This window comes from Cygnus atratus, chromosome 21, assembly GCF_013377495.2.
Source record: "Cygnus atratus isolate AKBS03 ecotype Queensland, Australia chromosome 21, CAtr_DNAZoo_HiC_assembly, whole genome shotgun sequence".
NCBI lineage: Eukaryota > Metazoa > Chordata > Aves > Anseriformes > Anatidae > Cygnus > Cygnus atratus.
Window position 1 is genome coordinate 7,265,940 of NC_066382.1, and position 19,899 is coordinate 7,285,838.

Genomic DNA, 19,899 nt, shown 5'->3' on the forward strand with positions numbered 1-19,899 from the left:
ACACGTTCCCATGTGTGCAAGGAAGGAAACGAGGAGAGGCAATTTTGAAAATAAACTTTCAAAATTTAGCCCAACTTGCTTCCATTTACAGCCAGATACCCTCGAGGGGAAGGCTGCGAAATGATCTTTGTGTACATGTGCATTTCTAAACCTAGTGCAGCGTTGAGCAGCCCTTTTTAATTGAAGGCACACCTAACTTTTTAATAAAAACTTGGGATCACCTTGAGCACGCTAAAGCCGTGTCATAGCTCCTGGCCTCCTGGGAATCAAAAGAAGTGAAAATCTGATACCTGGCACAGAATAGTGTCTCTAATTATGACTGCAGCTACTGGCTTCAGGTGTCTAATGCTTCAAAGTAGAGCAGGTTAATGAAACCCATGGAAATTCCTCGCCGTATGTGCAGTGTCTTTCTGGATGAAAATGGCAGGGGATAGACCTGAATAAAGAGTGCTGTTGTAGGACTGAACCCAGCCTGGAAAAGAGGAAGACTCTTTGTCCAGGTGACTTTTCCAGATCTGGTTTGTTTCTTCCTCATTCCCCTTTGGGTTTACTAGTTATAGGTCCTGTTCCTGCCTTTGCAGACTAAAACTTTCCACGTTATCCCGAGTCTCTGTCCTTCCTGACTTTGGCACCGCAACCGAATGCTGTGTGAGCCCTCCAGCCTGGAAAGCCTTGACCCCAGTGGAAATTCTGCTTTAATTTTGGTGGGTCTGCAGTGCTGCCAACTGTGGGACTGGAGCGTGCTTATCTCGTAGCTAATTACTGCCCTTCTGAAATGGAACCACGAGCTTCTCAGCTTTGTAACCGTTTCGATGCCTGTGTACAGGTACAGTCACTGGCGCTGCTGCCATTTGCAGCACTCGTCACGTTCATGGCATCCTTCAGGACGGGCACTGTCACAGCACAGGTTGCTCGGAACTGCTTTTTCCAATTAAATGTATTGAGCTTTTTCCCTCTTTGGGCTCGCAGATTTACCAGCAAAGGGGAGCGCAGGTGCTCGTCTGTTGGGCTGGGAGTGCCGAGGAGCACCAGGGCAGAGCGCCTTTTGAGAATGCTCCGCTGCAGCCTGGAAATAGGAGGCAAAGTACATCTTCTGAAGAGAAATCTGGCTGACAGTGCACACAGAAATGTTTCAAAGAGCAGCACGCTGTAGTTATGCAGCCATCTGCTGCTCCCAGGGGCTTTGGGAGTGAAAACTGCAGTTGGGCAACATCTACAGCAATTTCTGTTGCAAAATGCATCGTTGCAGGGAGTGCGCAGGCAGACGGGTTTGCTGCGTTTGAAAACAGCAAGCTACACCCTTCAACGTCCTTGCATGTGGAGCTTAACTTCATTGCTGCCCCTCCAGAGAGCAAGCCCAGAGCTCGTTTGGGCAGCTCCAAGCTGCAGCTCCGTGAAGCTCAGGTATTTCTTAGTGCCTCTTGGTCCCTGGGTTAGTCTGTGCGAGGCAGACAGGATGCTAATTTGTTTCTTTCTTCACTTGGGCGGTTTTGAAAAATGTCTCTAATGAAACTTGTGTTATTAAATATGAAATGTTTCAAGGCCAAGAGAAAAACTGGCAGGTGAAGTGTTCTTTTTGTTGATTTTTTTTATTTTTTTCCCAAAGCTGTGACAAATCCATCTGCTGCCGCCTCATTGGGAAAGTATTGCTTGTGCACGGAGGGCTGGTTTCCAGGGCATTAATCCATCACTGCTCAGGTTCAGTAGGATCGCTCTGCGTCGGTGATTAGATGCTTAATCTGCGCGGGTTTTGGTTTACAACACGCATCTGTCTTCCCTTTGATTTGCCAGGCCCCGTCCTCCATTCCCGCGGCCTCTTCCGCTGTTTGTGTTTAACGTCTGAAAGTGGATTTTTGATCCATTTTCTCCTGAGGAATTTTGCAGGGATCTGTCGTGCACATGCATTCACCGAACCAGGCAGGAAGAGCCCAAAGCCTGCTGCCCCCTTCCCTGCATTTAGTAGGGCTCTTGGGTGTGTTCCGCCTGTGTACCAGAAAGAGCCTGCTTTGGGAGAGCAGTCGTTAAATAAATGCTTCAGAGGCAAAGCCTTGGGCTCTGTAGTTGGTCGGCAGAATGGGAAATGGGTGTGGTCCACCTGTACCAGGGTTAAGAGAGGAAGATACCTGTGCCACCTCTTCTCCAGCGCTGTGCATGCGCGCAGCTGCAGCACAGACGGGGGGGAGCAGCTGGAAGCCTGCTCACGCAGCGTGTTTCAGAACAGAGCTTTAACCTGCAGCTCTAAAACGTGCGCTCGTGTGAGAGCAGCTGTGCTTCTTGTCCCCACCTCCCTCGCGGGGAAGGGGATGGGATTTCGTTTGGTGCTGGTGCTGGTCCGTGTCCAACACCGGCTCGCTGGGCACCCCGCTCCCTCCGTCCCCGCTGGCGCCTGGCTGTAGGCTGCCCCTGGCCCACCTGCATCTCCTTTGGGATCTGATCAGTGTGCGCAGGCTGCGTTCCCAGAGCGCTTCCGTGCACTGCGGTTACAGGAACAACACCGTAATTGCCGCGGAGTTCTTGAAATCACCCCATAACCTCCTTCCTACGTCCACCTTATGGCTTGAGGATGGGGGGCAGAGCCTGTTTGGAAGTTACAATCAGGATCCCGTCCTCGTCTTGTTCGCAGGGCCGCCGCTGCCGTCGCTTCTCCATCGTTGTTGCGTGCAGCGGTGCAGGAATGCGGTGCCGGAGGCAGGCGCTCTGGAGGAGTTGGGAACGGGCCCAGGGCTCGGGGCTGGCTCGCGTTGCCCGTGCAGGCGTTGCCTCTGCCCGAGGGGGTGCTGAGCTCACTCGTGGCAGATCTCGCCCTGGTGTCAGACCCTCACCACGCGGCATAAAGCTGGCTTTACGTCAGCAGGCCAGAAAGCCGGGCGGTTTCCGCCTTCCTGTTCCTGCTCTCGGTGTGCTGCATCCATCCTGCCAACGCTGGACGTTCAGCAAGTTGCCGTCTGTGTGCACAGCTTGGGAAAGCAGTCCCTGCCGTGGGAAGCGCGCTCCTCGGAGTGACAGCTAGCCTGCGTCCGTCAGCGCGTCTCCTCCGGTGTCAGCTCTGCGGGGAAATCTGCTTTGCCCTTGTGAGGCCCTCTTGTCCTGTCCCTGACAGCTTGGCCTGACGTGGTAGGAATAAATGGTGTTCTGCAGGTTGGGGGCTTTCACAGGGGGAAAACGGGATGGAGGAGCATGGAAGAGAAGTGGTTCAAAGGGAAATGGATGTTGTAAGCAAGTCTGGTTCTCCTCTCGCCTTAGGACTGGCCCAGGGACTTGAGGTTCACTTGAAGGCCCTGAACTGCACGGGAAGGGCTGAGCAGCTGCGTGCTGGTGCAGAAGTGGAGTCAGGTGGAGGAGATCCCAAGCATCTGCTCATCCCCGTGGAGCACAGGGCTAGGTTTCAGTCTGTCATATGCCAGATCTTTCATTGAGATCTCAGACGTGGAGGGCCCGGGGCTCCCCGCAGGCTGCAGCCAAGGCAGTCCTGGCAGCGCCTGGGTGTGCCCCAGCAAGGAGCCCTCCAGGAGATGGTTTTTCCTTGCCCATCCCTGCTGCGCTCCATAGCTCGCTGGCTGCCCCCCCTTCTTGCTCGTGTCCAGAATAAGATACCCTCTAGAAACATTTTGCAGGGAGGAGCCCTTTTGTTTTGGTCCTTGGCTGATCTGCACGCCCCTGGCTAACTGAAACGTGGATGCAGACGAGGAAGGAGCCCCCAGACCCCTCCAACACACCGCCCGCGGGGCAGCGAGGCCGCTCCCGATGCCCTGGGAGCCGCGCGGTGCCACGAGGACAGCCGAACCTGGGGGTCTGCTCGTTCCCTCCCTCGGTCCTTCCTTGTATTCAGTTTCTTATCTTTTCTCTCTGGGAGCACTCGCTCGTTTTTTTCCCCAGAAGCACAGGCCAGAAAACAGACCCCTCTGAGGACATTGTCGGCGTTCTGACTGTTCTGACTGTCGGCGCGGGTCTGGCGTAGAGGCTTGAAAAATAGCTTGTTGCTTTAACCTCGTCGGATTTGGATTCTGAGACGAGGTCCCCGGGCGCAGATCCCTCCAGACATGAGCAGAGGAATTTTTCCCACTACTTCCTTCATCAGCCTCCAGGGCCTGTGCAGGGGATTTTTAGCCTCTCTGGTCCCCGTTTTCCCCGAGCAGTGCCCAGAGGTAGCCCCGCGCAGGGACCTTTGCAGCACCGCAGGTTATACGCTCTCATTTTGAGTGTGACCCTGGGCAGTCTGAAAATATTGCTGACGAGCATGGTGTACCAAACCGGGGAAAACTATTTGTGGCCCTGTTGGTAAATAAGACGACCGTGATCTGCAAAAATAGGTTCCTGATGCTAGGAGTCCTTATATAGACAAATCGGTAGGCAGGCCGTGTTAATGGTGCTGGCCACCCGGTAGCTGCCAACGAGTTTGGGAGCTTCTGAGTGCCTCATATGTCTGAGATTTGGGTGAAATTTCGAGCAAGTGCTGTTGAAATGTTGCATATAAATCTCCATTTAGAAATACTCATTCCACCGCTTGTGAAAGCGAGCGCTTGGAGAGTGATTTGCTTTTTAATGGCCTCGAAAGCACAGGCCTGTAATTTTTCAAACTGGTATTTCCATAAGCAGAAGTTAAGGCTGATTTTGGAAGAGTTTTTTTGCTACACAGGTATTCAGGATGTTAACACACTAGGTAAAAGCTGTGACAGCTTCTGTGCAGGGGACCTTTTCCTGATTCTTGACTTCACAGAACTGCAGAGAATTTCGTTTCTGCGGGATGTTTGCTCGCCCGAATGTGGTTGACTTGAGCCAAGGTGTTTAAAAGCTGGTGGGAGGCTGTGAGAGCAGCCAAGGCACTTGTGAAATCTCGTTTTCTTCTCTCTTCTGGAAAGGAGGTTTAAAAATGCCGACAGGTGCACCAGCCACACGTAGCGGCGCTCAGCGCAGCGCTGTTTCTGATAGAAACAAAGCATTGCGCAGGAAGAAAGCTGAGAGCCTGAACCTGCTCCTTCTGAAGGTTGGTGCCGAAATCGGAGGCGCTGCCCTTGCAGGCGGTGCAGGAGGTTCGGGGCCGTGGCAGAGCCTCCGGCCAGGCACAGCCGCCCCGCTCGTCCTGCACGCGGTTCTTCCTTCCTCTCCCCAGCTCTGCTCCCCCCTAGGTAACAGGCACAGCTCCGTTTGGGGCTTTTATTTCAAAGCCCTGCTACCTGGATGGATTTACGACAAGGTAAATAAGTCCTGTCGGCTGGGAAGGAGCTCGGAGGAGACTTGGGGAAGGTCCTGCCTGCAAGGCTTCGGGCAGGCTGTGCTGACACCTATCGGCAAGAGCTCCTCGCAGGGCACCCACGCGGCTGGGCTCGAGGCTTGGCTGCTGCTAGCTGCTGTGCTGCTGTGCCTGTGCCTTGATGGCCCCGTCCACGAGGTCACGTAGGTAACACTCGAGATTGAACGCGCAATATCGACTTTCTGGGGTGTACAGTCGCTGGTACGAGGTGCTTTCAGACAGAGAACTCGAAATGCTCATGCCTCATAACCCGATTCTACATCTTTCACAAAAATGCGTGCTTTAAAAAATCTCTTCTTAAATCCGGTAGGCACGTGGGATGACAAAGCACTAGATCGTGCTTGTCTGCAGTCCAAAGGTGAATATTTATTCCTTGCATGAAATATTTAACAAGTTTGGCATTAAGCGCTGGAATTACTGGAACAAGGGAGAAAAGCGCGCTCCTCGTGTGAACAAAGCACAGTGCAGACACCGATGGCTTTTGGAGATCAGCCTGAAAACAAAAACTGGGGAGACAGCGAGCACGGGAGAAGCAGGTGAAAAGGAAGATGCAAAGAGGTGGACTGAGCGCTGTTTCGTGTGTCGTCTGGGGACTTGCAGTGGGCACACCGTAACTGTGCAGGTGCGTTCTCTCCCTACCCACTGCGGTCATGCTCGGGTGCAGCGCACTGGAGGAGAGGCAAGTCAGGATCCAAGGGCCAGGTTTTCAGTAAGTACTTGCATTTTCTTTGCAGCCACGGTTCTGAAATGAGCATAGCCCGGCTCTTCCTGACGCTGAGCTGTTTGTGCTTGTTTGGGGAGGCTTTTCTGACTGCGCACACAGGATGCTCCTTAAAGGAGAGGGCTGGTTGAGGTTTTTTAGCCTCTTGGTAGCTGTAACCTCACCAAATTGCACAGCAGCCGTTTCCTGAAACACCAGTAATTTTGTGTGGGGCTGGAAGGGGTTCTCAGACCTCTGAAATTGCCCTGCCATGTCCCTCCTGTTGTGGCAATGGAACGGGAGCTAACTGGGAGCGTGACTTGAGTGAAAAGTGTGGAGCTCAGCACAGACCGAGCACGCTCCTCTGCAAACCCACACATACTTCAGTCCCTTCCCTACAATTACTCTGTTATTACCACATCGTAGTCTGATACAGCAATTTCCATTCCTCCGTTTGCCTCCTTGAGGGAAGACGAGTAGCAGGAGCTGATCAGCCCTTTCTCTCTTTGACGGCTGAGCTCTTTAATTAGCAGCAGAGCTGTTTTGTGTAGGATGTCGGACTGTTACTCAAATCACTTGAAAGTCTGCAGGGTACAGTATCACTGAGGTGGGGGAAAAACACGTAATAAAACAGAGAGAGGTGGATAGCTAGTTGTCATTCTGATTCCACCCACCTAGAGAGAAAGGGAGCTTGCAACAGCAATACCGTTTACGGCACGGCCAGCTTTGCATTTCCCAAAACCCGGTGAGGTTGCAAAGAGGATGGGGGTGACCTCACCGTGAGCAGCACTCGGCACCTGGGAGTGACGCTGCCGGTGACAGCGCCGTGAGAAATGTTCCCAGCCGGGATAGGCACCAACAAAACCCCTCCTGCACCATCGTGTGCTGGGCACGGTGCAGAAATTGTAGCAGGAATTGCACGGTGCAGAAATTGCATCCTTGTTTTCAGCCATTAAGAGATAAGGGGCGAAGCCCCAGGGCGTTCTGGCACCCTTATCTTGTTGCCGTTTGCCCAACACCGCTGTTGCTGTGTAAGGACGTTTCTGACTAACGCTAGCAAAGGGTGACTCAGTAATCCTGTTGCACAGGGTTCACAGGGCACTGCCTCTCCTTTTAAACAGCGTTGTGGACACTAAAGTTGGGCTGCGTGAGAATTTCCGGGCCAAAAAGATGACTGTGACATTGCAAAAGCCTGGGGGTGACTGATGGGGTTTTCTGACTTCTGCCTGCCCGGGAAAGGCTGCGGGACGCTGGACCTTCAATTCAATGCCCCGAGCCTTTGCTGGTGTCGGGTGGGAATTCAACACCGAGAGCGCAGCCGAAATTTGCTGTGTGACAGCTGCCCTAAGCCTCAAGGGGGGGGGTAGGTTCTGTACCCTGAATTTTATATTCTTGCAGGGAACCTCCGCTCGTTGTGCAGAGGTGCACAGATTTCTTCCCCCCACGCTAACTGAGCAGCGCTCTGCAGGCAGCAGACGTGTGCCTGCAGAGGCTTTGGTTGAGGCAGGCTGTGCCTGTCGGGAAGGCGACTCAGATCCTGTTCAGTTTTTCTCGAACTCTACAAAGCTCTGCAAAGCTGAAGTCCTCTCTGTGGCATAGATCTCTTTTCTCATTTAATGCTTCCTGGCAAAAGAAAGGAATTTTTTGTGAACCCAGATTGGAGGAAACATTAAGTCACATGTGGCTTTGGTAAGGGAAAATGATACTTTCCTGGCTCTTAAAAGCTTTAAGGTTTAGCAGCCCCAGTCAAAGCCAGTCTTGAAAACGTCTGTAATCCCGGTGCCTCGTTTTGAACGTCTCAGGACAAAAACAGGTGAATGTCAGATGCTGGATCTGGGGCAGCTGAGTGCTGCGTTACAGCGAGTCCTGAGTGCTGTGGTTTGACTTCTGGAGAGAGCCAGTGTGAGGTGTGCCACCGAGATGCCCCCTTTTCTCATCGGGGTGCTCCGTTGGCATCTCCCAGTTGTGGCGCTGGGGCTGGGATTGCCTGGGGTGCTGCTCCTCTGCCCATAGACTCCTCGTTGTCTCGCTCAGCACACCGCTGGGGGAAAAGCTTTCGGGCAGATCTGCCGACTACCACGGAAAAATCCAGGCTGGACCGTGAAGCCAAGGGATTTTTTCCTTCTCTGGTTTCCCTTCCCATAGAGGGAGAAAGATTTGGGGATTTCATGCTGTCAGACAAGTTTCAGGATACGCTGAGCAAGGCAAAACGCGACCTTCCCGGCGGCAGGACGAAGCCGCTCCGCACGAGCGTGGTCAGGGTTGTGCCTCGGCTGCGGTAGATAACGCGCCGGGGGCAGATGAGGTTTCCAGATTAGGGCTCACCATTTGGTTCCTTTACGTCTGCTGGCCTGAAAGCCGGGCTAGCGAACCCAGACCGAGCGCTGCCCACCGGGAGGCTGCAACCCCGAGAAGCCGTCAGGGAGAGCAGGAACTCCCCGAGGGAGCTGCACGCCCGAGCGGTGCGAGCGCAGGCGCCCTTCCAGCCCGCTGCCCCTCGTTCCTGCCGGGGACCTGGCAGCCGGGTGGCCTCTGCTTCTCCCCTTCTAGAGAGGAATTTGCTTGTGACCGATTCTTTGCAGTTCTCTGTAAGCACAGCACAAGCTCCTCGGAGCTAAAGCCTGCACAGCGTTTCGTTCTGCTGCAGCCGTTATGCGGAAACACCGTGACTTTGCAGAGCTGCAAAAAGCTCGGGAAACGCCAGGTTCCTGGCAGAGGTCGCCTTCCGTATCTGGCTGCTGGAGCCCAGCATCTCTCCGGCTTTCCCTGGGCGTAATACATTCCGCTGATAATGTCCCTGCAAGATTAAGTGCAGCCGTGTAATAGGATGTAATTTGTTGAACAAATGCAGCTTGCTGGCGAGGCGAGGCCAGCTTCCAGAGGAGGGTTTTTCCACGTTCCCGTGGCTGTGGCCGCGCTGCCCGTGGTGCTGGTGCGGGCGGCAGCTGCGAGACCCCGAGCCTGCCCTGGGCCTGCTCCCGGCTTTCTGCGCGGGCCGTGGGTGGCTTTGGAACCTGGGGCTTGGCTTCCTTCGCAGCACAGTGCCCTGGCTGCCGGACGAGCTTGCTTTAATTTCTCAGCTTGCCCTTTGAAATTGGAAACTGGGCTGTGGGCCTGTGTTTGTTTATCCCGTCGCTGCTTGGAAAGTGAATCAGCTCGGGATGACTGCAGTCGGCTCGCTGGAGCCCGTCGAGAAGAGCATCCTCTTGCTGCAGCCAGGGCTCCTGGAGAAATCCGTCAGGCCGGGTGGCTACGGCCCCCAGCCATCGTTGGTAGCACTTCTCTAATCTGTCCAGAAAGCTGAGTCTGCCCAAATAAAATTCCCACAAAATTTATCTCCCTCGTACCACCCGAGAGCTCCTTCCATGTCTTACCCTCACCCCTGAGCTGGTGCGAACACCTGGCTTCACTCCGTCTCCTCTCCTGCAGTATTTCCCCATTTGATGCTGCTCTGAACCAATTCTTTCATCTGCGCAGTCCCGTCACATCAGGCACCCAGCAGCTTTTCCCTGCGTTTTATTTTCGTCTTTTAAGCTCCGCTTGATGTTTGTTGCATGCCCTCTTTTTGGGGTTGCTCGGGGCTGTGCCTGACTTAGGTAAAAGGCTGGTCTGGAAATTCGTGTCAGCGTGCCCCTGGAGTGAGGTTTTTCTTTTGTGGCTGCTGATCTCTGCGCGTGCTGCTCCAGTGGCATTAGAGGGCTGAATAAATGGGCTTTAAAAAATGCTTATAAGGACATATCATAAATAGGTAGCGTTCAGAGCTCGTGTCAGAAGCGATCAGAGGCTGGCGTTTCTCTTCTACACGTCCACGGAAGCCAGAGATCTTTTTTGTTTGTTTGTTTTTGAAAAGTATGTATCTGCTTTGTGAGCCAGGAAAATCCATCAGCTGGAAAAAATAGCTCGACTGGCTTTTAACTCCTCATCTCCACCGAATAAACAGCGTCAGCTGTAGAGAGATGTTCCCTCTGTGTTCAGTAGTTAATTGTGCTGCACCCTCTGCGTGCCTGGATTTTTATCCCCAAGGAAAGATAATCTGATACTGGGCTCGATGGTGTTACCGGGGCGCGGAGCTTGGAAACGTGTTTTGTGCTCAGCAGGGAAGAGCCCGCTGCGCCTCTCAGCAGCATCGACCGAAGAGGCCGTTGGAGCGGGTGCAATTAGCAAGCGATGCCCTTCTGCAGGCGCTGCTGTACTTCGGTCCACGGCAAGGCACAGGAGCCGTTTCGTTTGCAAGTGTACTAGCAGAGTGCTCGGAGCAGTTCGTGACAGCCCCGAGGGGAGGAAGCCCTCCTGTCGGATACGTTGCTGCCAGCCTTTGAACCGCCGCCCGGCCGGCCTCTGAAGCTCGGACTTTGAGCGAGTGGCTGCGGGGCCCGGGGAAGTGGAGCCGTGTCCCTTTGATGTTGCTGGTGCCGTACCTGTCTCCGCGCTCCGCATACTTGAGACCTGAAGTCACAAAGGCTGCGGCCGCCTCTGCCGCCACCACCACTTCCTCCCCCTCCTCCTCCTCCCCCTGCTCCCCCTCTTCCCCCTCCTCCTCCTTGCCCCCTGCCGCTGCACCCCTCGAGGTGCTCCTGCCCTTCCTGGGCTTGGTGGAGGGTGGCAGCGAGTTGGAATGGAGCTGTGCTCAGACACCAACTTCTACCAAAGCTGCTTTTGTATCATTTTAAACCTCAAGCTACAAGCCTCAGGTTTGAGCAGCGTCCGCTGTTGCTACAAAGCTAAGCGGGGTTTACTGGAGCCCTCCGACAGCTGCTCGGGCAGTTCTGTGTGCAGTCAGTGCCCGTGCGTGGTCACGTTGCAAACATCTTTATCCTGCCATCGCTTTTGTGCATCACCTGCGTACGCACGAGGCTGCTGTTAGCTCCGGGCTCGCTGGCAGCGGCACCCAGCAGCTCCTGCGTGCCTTAGAGATAAGGCAGCGGTGTTCATGCTCCAGTATTCCTTCCCCGGGTTTCAGCCGCTCTGGTGCACGTTTCTAGCTGAACACAAGATCAGTGCAGTTAAGCCACCTTTACAGGACGGGTATTCAGCACAGCCACCTTGCAGAGAGCCACCTCGCGCTGCGACATCTCCCCCGTTTCTGCGCGCTCCACCCGTGGAGCAGAGTTCAGGGCTGGCCCCAGGACATCGCTCCGGAGCCGGGGCAGACACCGCCCTGCAGTGCCTGCCCCTTTGAAGCCCTGTGCAGGCCGCGGCCGTCTGGTTGCCGCGCGGGAAGAGGCTCCGAGAGGCCAGCTCTTCCTTTGGCTTGTGAAATTGAGATTTTTCCTGCCTAGCAGAACGAAACTCTGCCTTCGTTTACACCCGCACAGCGTCCAATAATAGGCCAAGCTTCCTGAAAAACCAGGGCTAGCCTCTGCCTGGGGCTGTTTACATGGTTGTTGTTGGCTCCTTTGGGAACCATCTCGGTGTCTGAGGCAGGGGCTGCCCTTCAGGTCGCAGCAGGAGGAAGGCAGCATTTCCCACTGCCCGGCAGCCCAGGCCTTCCCGAGCAGGGCGCTGGGCTGTCCGCCTGACCCCAGCCCGACCTGCACGGGGATGATTCTAGCCAAGCCGTCTGTTTAAGGCCAACTCCTGTCCCAGTTTAAAACCAGCACTTTTTGCATCGCACTGGTGTCCCTGCTGCAGACAGACCCACGCACCGACCCGCTGCGTGCCCCCGTGCTGTCTTGTGATGTCCTGGGCGGATAAGCAGAGTGGTGGGTAAGGGAATACGCAGACAGGCAGCTTATTCTCTCCAAGTCAGGTAGAAACGTTTCTGGCAATCAGCTTGCCGTGCCAAGCCTGGGAGAGCGACTTTCAGGCTCTGCCAAGGAAATACTTGGGTTGGAAACCTGCTGGTGTGGATTAATGAATTGCACACAGCCAGGAAAACTGGAAGTCTGGAATTTGGCTGGGAACAAAAAGTAACCAAACATGACCCTCTCTTGGCACCTCAGTCTTTAAGGAGATGTTGGGTACAGTCCTGGCCGTGCTGCGTACCTGTCCTAGCAAAACAATTGTTTCCCGAACAGCTTTATTCCCCTCTTCCGCCATAGCTGCAGCACCTGAGAGCAGCACCAAAACCTACTTTGTCTCTAGAGAAAGGTGGCAGCAAAGCCCCTGAGCCTCTTTTGTGCTTGGCTGGGGGTTGTTTTTTGGCTTGGCTTTTACCACCCACCACCTGGAACCCATCACAATCGAATCGCTTTTCTCAGCTGCAGCATCTTAAAATAGCTGCTCTGGTTTCTTTTAAAAATAGTCTCGGTTCTGCATGTCATTACCTGCTAAAAATGCTTCTCCCAGTCCTATTAGGACATCAGAGAAGAGCAGTCACTTTGTTATCGCAGCCTTTTGGAGAGGGTGCCGGTGCTCCTACAGCCACGTGCGCAGCTTTGCCCTTGGGTTGCCCCTGGTCCTGCGCGTCCCTGGTTTGGGCGACGCTTTCAGGTGATATATTCAGGGTCAGCTGAAAGCGTGCCTGCAGAAGGGGAGGAACCTGCTTGCTGTGATGGCCATGGGAAGGGGGATGCTCGTGTCTGCCCACTTCAACGTCTGAGGCTGCAGCGAGGTGCTAACACAGCCCCTCTGGCTGCTGGAGCAGGCAGGGGCAGTATTTTTGCAGTGGGACCGCGGCTGCGTTTCTGACAGCTTCAAAGGAATCGGGCCCTTTGAGAGCTGCCCCTGAGAAGAGGCTTTTCACTTGAAGTCGCTCCTGCCCTGAGCTAGCCAAGGGCCACCCAAGTGAGAGATCCTTTCTCCGTCGGTCGGAGAGATGCGGGGCACGGACTGCAGGCAGGGCGCTCGCAGCACACCGGCGGTGGGTTGAGAGGTGAGATCAGTGCCTTGCCGCGTCCTGGGAAAACCCTCGGGATGTGCGTTCTGAGCACGGGGCATCGCAGCAGCAGGAGGCCGCGTCTCGCTTTTGCACGCGGCGGTCCTGCTCGGGAGGTGCCTGGCCTGAGCAAAGCCTTTCAAGCCTCCAGCCGGATGGGCAAAAATCCCTTGATGATTTTTGGAGGAGCGCTGCCTTGTGCGAACTCGAGGAGGGGCTGATAACTCCCGCAGCAAAGCGCTCTGGGTTTGATTGTGCCGCTTTGAGAAAACGGGATTGGGTTTCTGCTGCCGCCTCGGAGCTCCCAAGCGATCTGCCACGAGCAACGCCGGATGTGTTAGAATTAGTATTCATTCTCACTCCGTCCTTGGGGAGAAGTTAGTAGGTATTTGGAGGTAATTATTGCTTTTATTCAGTGCTAAAGCAATAATTTAAAGGGATATGTTAGAAAGCTAGTAATTTCCTGCCAGTGACTGACAGATGTTTTGCCATACATGAAATGTGCTTTCAGGCTCCTACTAATTACAATGACACAAATTGGCAGCAGTTTTCTTCCCAGGCTCCCAACTCTAATTTTGCCTTCTTTGCTGCTTTTTTTCAAAGGTGGAGCCTCCATGTCGTCTCACTTTGGTAAAACTCCTGTAGGGTTTGATGCCTGTGTTCGAGCGTGGCTTCCAAATTGTCCCCTTTTCTGTCCCTGCCCAGGTTCGTACCCCTCTCCCAAGGCTGGCGCCACGCTGGTGGTCTACAAGGACCTGCTCGTGCTGTTCGGTGGGTGGACGCGGCCAAGCCCTTACCCTCTGCACCAGCCGGAGAGGTTCTTCGATGAAATCCACACGTACTCGCCCTCCAAAAACTGGTAAGAGAACCTCTGGATTCGAAGCACGGGCTTTGAGCCCTGGAAAAAGTGTCTGCAGCGCAGCTGGAGAGCTGCCCGAGGCGTCTCCGCAGGCCCGCTGGGACTGGCTGGTAGGGACAGGGGAGCTGTGCGCGTTCGTGGGTGCCAAGGTGTGGCTGAGCCCAGCGTGTCTGCGAGGCTCCCTTTCAAACAAAAGGAAGGCAAGGCATCGCTGCTCGGGCCCGGAGACTCGCACGCACTGCTGTCTGACACCTCTTGGGTGGTGCTCGCTTCCGTGTTGCTCTGGACCTGTACCGAAAGCCTGCCAGCACCACCCCAGTGCTCTTTGGAACATCTTCGGGGCGGGCGGAAATCTGGGTGCGAATATTCCCGGCGCGTAACTCATCTGGCTGCGAGCTTGAGGTCTGCCTGAGGAAAGTAAGGGAGAAAGCCTTAGCTCCTGGAGGTTTCGCTTTTTGGTGGTGATCCGAAATTCAGGGGAAAGGCGATAAAGCAGGTGTCTGTGCTGTTGTAGAAACCTCTCTGCCTCTGCAGCTCCAGCAGCGAGCGAGGAGGTGGCAGGAATTTTCCCTTTAAACAGCATCCAGCTGATTTTAGACCACACTTTCTCACTGATGCTTGTGTGAGAAAGGAGCAAATGCTGTATCAAAGCAGTGAAGGTTCTTGCTCCTCTTTCATTGAGAACTTTTAATCATCAGAAGTGTCAATTATCCGATGCACTTCTGGGCAGTGTCGTTAGAACGCTGTAATTAAACCGCGTTGGAAATAATTCAGGGCAAACTTAATTGAAAGGGGCAATATTTCCAACTTGGCCTTGTGACTTTGTCATGTTTTAAAAATGTCGAGCACATTAGTATTTCTAATTAGTTTCGTTATTATTTGGATCTTTGTCGGTTTTCCCTGAGGTTTTCCTCTGTAATGCTTTCTCGAGGACTTTGCTGGCCCGTGGGATTTTTCATTTTGCCATTCATCCAGGACCATCCTTTCTGACCCGGTGCTGAATGTCTTCCTCCCTGTTCCCCCAGGTGGAACTGCATCGTGACCACCCATGGCCCCCCTCCCATGGCAGGACACTCCTCCTGTGTCATCGAAGACAAAATGATCGTCTTCGGAGGCTCGCTGGGATCTCGGCAAATGTAAGCGTGGAGCGAAGGCGTCTGACGAGTTGTCCTGCGAGCAAGGAGTGTGTTGTGGTGGCCGTGGGATAGCAGTTCGGAAAGAAACCTCCGAGGGGCTGGGCTGCGAGACCCTTTTCAGCAGGATCCCTGTGCAGCAGTCAGCACCAGCAGCTCGGTGCGACTGCCCGGGCTGTAGATAAGCGTGTCGCCGTGGTTGTCTGTGCAGCGCAGCGTGACTCAGCGCTGCCAGCGCCTCTCAGAGCAGGGCCCTGAACTGGGGCAGCCGAGAGGAGGTGAGGCGTGTGGGAAGGTCACATGCGGGTGCAGATCCGTGTGTTGATCGGAGGAGTCTGAGATCATCCTGGCTGCTCACCCTGCCTGCCCTCGCGCACCGCTGGGCTGGTGCTCGCTGCCGGCCCGCTGCGGGGTCTGCCTGCTGGCTTGCTGCACCTTTCACCTCCCGGGGCAAATTCCCTCGAGGCACCAGCCTGCAGAAAACCGATTCTGTGATAAAACCTCCGCCCTGAATCAGCATTTTGAAGCCCCTGAGGGCCTGGTTGTGCTGTCAGGAACCAGGAACACTGCAGCCGGGTGCTTGTTTGGGACTTGAGCTGAGCGCTGTACCTGTGGCTCAGTGTTTCTTCTCTCATCCCCGCAGGAGCAACGACGTCTGGGTGCTGGATCTCGAGCAGTGGGCTTGGTCCAAGCCAAACATCTCTGGGCCCAGCCCTCACCCGCGAGGTGGCCAGTCTCAGGTGATGCTCTCCTTCACTGACTCAGCTCCACGGCAGCAAGCACTGCCAAAGATAAACCCGACAGAAACCAGGCACAGCTGAATTTCCAGCTTCCAGGCAGCTCTCTGTGGGTCGTCCGAAAGCTAGTGCCCCATTTCTGAGTTACCTTTGCAGTCTTTTGCCCGCCAGGCCCTTGTTTTCTCTAGCCCAGCTGTTCTGTGAGATTGCACTTTTAATCTCCCTAACGCTCCGGTAGATACTGCGCTGTGTCTTGCACATGACTCAGAACCGTAATGAGCATTTCTAGAAAACAAATTGCTGTTTTACCCATCAGAAGAGAAACAGCTACCAAGCCCCGTGGCGTTTAAGATCAATGAAGTGTTATCACATGTTGGTTTTGCTTGGGGGCCCTTTTAATTGCTCCCGTCTCCTGATCCTTGGTTCAGGTGACTAAAGATTGAGTGCATGGGTCTGGTGGTGCCTGTTTTAGTGCCTGTTTTAGTGCCTGTTTTAGTGCCTGCCCAGGGCAGGGAGCTTGTGGGAGTCACCTGGCTCAACACAGGTGTCTGCCGCAGCTGGCAGCCCTGCCTCCCCTTCACAGTCCCCAGGAGGACACTCAGGGATGCCTAGTGCCTGACTGGCCTCAGCTGAATGGAAGCACCCCAAAGAAATCAGGTCATGCATGAAAGAGGCTTTCCCTCCGTCCAAAGAAAGGGAGAGGAGGGGGCTAGTTACCCACTGTGAGCATCTAACGCACGTTGCTACAAGCCTGTGGCTTCCCAGATGGTCTTTTCACCCTTTTTGGGAAGAGGAACACCGAGTCCTCTGCTGTTTGCTCAGCTTCAGGGACGGTAACTGCTCTTGTCTGTAAAAGGGACCGGCTTATGAGCCGTTTGGGACAAGGCAGTGGGGCAAACTCTGTATCCCGCTTTGCCTTGGGCCCAGCAAAACCGGCTTTCCATCCTGGCTCCACACCTCATCCCCAGGCAGACAAAATTCAGCAGCATCTGTGCTGCTGAGAAGCCGTAACCCAGCTCTGCACTCAGAGGCCTTGCCGAGAGCACGAGGGACGGCTTCGCATCCTTCCCGGTCTGAAACGCTCCTCTTTGCCCTCCACAGATCGTAATCGACGACGAAACCATTTTAATTCTTGGTGGCTGTGGTGGTCCCAACGCAGTAAGTATCCTGCGGGGAGCAGGGGCACAAAGCCACACGCATCCTGCTGTACCTGTGAGTCCCGGGTGCTGGCTTGGGCAGCGGGGGGCTCTGCGCGTTACCTGGGTGGCAGTTTGTCCTGCGAACCTAGAACTCCCGGTGTAGACTTCCCAAAGAAGTTGCTACTTCTGCTGGAGCTGCCTTTTGTTAACGAAAAGCACCCCGGGAGTTACCAGAGCAGCTCGCTGAGGTTAACTGGAAGAATTGTCCCTGATTTTGTACTGGGACGGCAGAAGTGGATGAAGGGACTTGTCCATGGCCACAGTAGGGTGTAGTCACCCCTGGGTGCTCAGATCCCAGTCAGCTCACCGTGCCTCTGTCTGCAGCAGTGAGGCAGCTGCACAGCACCGTTTCTGCCCCCGATGGGATGATCCCGGCAGCAAGCTGCTCTCCTGCATCTGTCACGCTTTTCTTCCCAGCTGTTCAAAGACGCCTGGCTGCTGCACATGCACGCGAACCCCTGGACGTGGCAGCCGCTCAAGGTGGAGAACGAAGACCACGGAGCCCCGGAGCTGTGGTGCCATCCTGCCTGCCGGGTGAGTCTGGCTTGGGACGGAGGCAGCGGGGTCTCTGGTCCGACTTACCCCCGTAGGCCTTTGCCCAGGATGCCCCAAACCCCTTCCTTTTTGCCCCAGTTCCCTCCCCGGAGCTCCAAGGGCCACCCTGCAGTTGTAACCCGTTACCTCCTCTCCCCTGCTCCAGGTGGGACAGTGCGTCGTGGTCTTCAGCCAGGCTCCCAGCGGGAGAGCCCCGCTCAGCCCCAGCTTGAACTCTCGCCCCTCTCCCATCAGCGCCACGCCGCCCGCCCTGGTGCCCGAAACGCGGGAGTACCGCTCCCAGTCTCCCGTCAGGAACACGGACGAGGCTCCCTGCGTGAACGGCCGCTGGGGCACCCTGCGGCCCAGAGCGCAGCGGCAGACGCCCTCGGGATCGCGGGAGGGCAGCCTCTCCCCGGCCAGAGGCGACAGCTCGCCCGTGCTCAACGGGGGGAGCTTATCGCCCGGAGCCGCTGCGGCCGGCGGCGCCTCCTTGGACAGCCCCGTGCAGGTCGTGTCGCCCAGCACGCCCGGAGCCGCTGAAGGCTGTGAGCTGAAAGCCGGGCTCGCCCTGGCGCCAAGGCGGGGCTCGCTGCCGGAGCAGAGAGACCTGCGCTTGGGGTCCATCGACCTGAGCTGGGAGCAGAAACCGGCTTCCGTCGTCTGCCAGACGGACGGTGCGGACGGCAGGACGCTCGGCGCCAGCGCGAGGAACCCCCCCGAGCAGACCAACGGCATCCACACGCCGCCCCACGTCACCGGCTCCCTGCCGGGGGCTGTCTCGCCCGGCGCGCTCCGCAGGAGCCTGGAGGCCGTCAAAGCCCTGTCCTCCAAAGGCGCCTCGGCTTCTGCCGCCCTGAGCCCCCCCCTCGTGGCTTCGCCGGGGTCCCCAGGCAGCCAGGGCGCGGGTGCCGAGGCGCGGCCGGGCCCTATGCAAGGCGAGGGCCATTCCCTGCCGCCCATCGCCCGCCGCCTGGGCCACCATCCTCCGCAGTCCCTCAACGTGGGGAAGCCCTTGTACCAGAGCATGAACTGCAAGCCCATGCAGATGTACGTGCTGGACATTAAAGATACCAAGGAGAAGGGACGGGTCAAATGGAAAGTGTTCAGTAGCAGCTCCGTGGTGGGGCCGCCCGAGACCAGCCTGCACACGGTGGTGCAGGGCAGAGGGGAGCTGATCATATTCGGCGGCCTCATGGACAAGAAACAGAACGTGAAGTACTATCCCAAAACAAATGCCTTGTACTTTGTGCGAGCAAAGAGATAATGTGGCCCAAGCTGTGCACCACCACCACCTCCCCTCCCTCCCCGGGGCTCTCCCTCTCCTTTCAAAGTCTGTCGCGCAGGCATTCAAACTGTGAATTAGGGCACAACAAACCAATAAAGTCCAAGCAAACCTCCAGTGCTGCCCGCCCGTTCCCAGTAAGACCCCAGTTAAGCGAATCGTGTTTACAAGCAGGGAGGGAGCTCCCTGCCCGTAGGATCCACGTTGCTGTGCTCACGCAGGAGCTCTCTGCTGTGACCTAGGCCAAGGATTTAGGGTGAGCAGGTAGGAAGCCTGCCATCCCGTAGCCTCTTGAGGTTTTTTTGTTTGTTTGTTTGTTTTCTTCTCCAGGGGTTTGAGAGGCCTCGTATCTCTGAAACTCTGTGGAACACGAGTAGCGGTGGTTTTATAAGAACCAGCTCAATACCTGCAGACAGGAGGCTGTTAGCTCGTGTGCACTGATTGTTCCCACGCTTCAAGTATGGCTCGGTGAGGAACATAACAGCAATACCTGAACAGAAAGCTTCCAGCACTGCAAGTTGTGACCTTTGCTCCAAACAAACACGATGCCTTTTTTGCCTCTCACCCCTTTGGCCTGACAGTCTCGTTCCTGTCCTCCGTGCAGGACCGTAAGAAGGAAGAAAGGACAGTTTTGCGTTGAAATGCCAAAAATAAAATAAGAAAAAAAAATGAGGATTGGATGGGCAGGCCTCGCCTCCTTGCCTGGCAGCCTCGGTGCTGGATCTGTGGCGCTGCGCGTTCCCGGCAGGCTGAGCCGAGCTGCCGGCGCAGTGAGTACGTGTTTGGGAACGCTCGAAGCAGCGGCGTGAGGCAGCTGCTGTCCCTCCGCGCGCCTCGGCGGAGATGGAGCGTCCCTGCTCTGCCCCGGCTCGGTGCCGCGCTCTGAGGACGTGCTGAAACCGGGTCCGAATCTCAGAAATTTGGGGTGGGGAGGTGGTTCCCGCAAGATCCCGACCCGATTTCACCGTCTGACGTCTCCGGCTGCTGCGTGGGGGGTTCAGCATCGTTCTGGATCCCACACAGCAGAAAACAGTTTGCTCCAAAAATCACGTTGCTCCACCAAACCAGAGATTTGGCTGCCCAGGCCCTTTTAGGCTCGGAGATTCCATGTCCGTGAACGGCCCAAACACGTACACAGCTTTTCTGCGCTCGCTGAAAGCAGCACCTCATAGCCTGGGAACGCTTTTCTTTCCAGCCAAAACGATGAATATCGGTAACCTTGAGCATGTGAGCGGCAGGGTGGGCCGGCATTAGCCTTGATAGCAGTAACAAAATCATCTTTGCATGTGCCTCCTTCCGCAAAGATTAAAACAAAGAAAAATCCAAATGGATTGAACCTGTGTGTCCGTCTGGGACAAACTTCCTTCCTTCCTTCCTTCCTTTC

The 19,899-nt window shown here is 55.5% G+C and overlaps 1 protein-coding gene and 1 long non-coding RNA gene across 4 annotated transcripts in view; both read left to right on the forward strand.

The window, feature by feature from the left end:
• Positions 1–18,632, forward strand: part of FBXO42 (F-box protein 42) — a 48,701-nt gene extending 30,069 nt beyond the window's left edge. For all 3 annotated transcript variants that reach the window (XM_035567919.2, XM_035567920.2, XM_035567918.2), the window contains exons 5-10: positions 13,474–13,627; positions 14,653–14,763; positions 15,404–15,500; positions 16,599–16,655; positions 17,114–17,230; positions 17,397–18,632. In XM_035567919.2, the coding sequence (XP_035423812.1) occupies positions 13,474–13,627; positions 14,653–14,763; positions 15,404–15,500; positions 16,599–16,655; positions 17,114–17,230; positions 17,397–18,497 (1,637 nt within the window). In that variant the 3' untranslated portion in view covers positions 18,498–18,632. The remainder of the gene's footprint in view (positions 1–13,473; positions 13,628–14,652; positions 14,764–15,403; positions 15,501–16,598; positions 16,656–17,113; positions 17,231–17,396) is intronic.
• LOC126913545 (uncharacterized) lies at positions 589–1,658 on the forward strand. The gene is made up of 3 exons (XR_007709095.1): positions 589–826; positions 970–1,404; positions 1,607–1,658. It is a non-coding gene; the product is annotated as an uncharacterized LOC126913545 (long non-coding RNA).
• Positions 18,633–19,899: the final 1,267 nt, after the last annotated feature.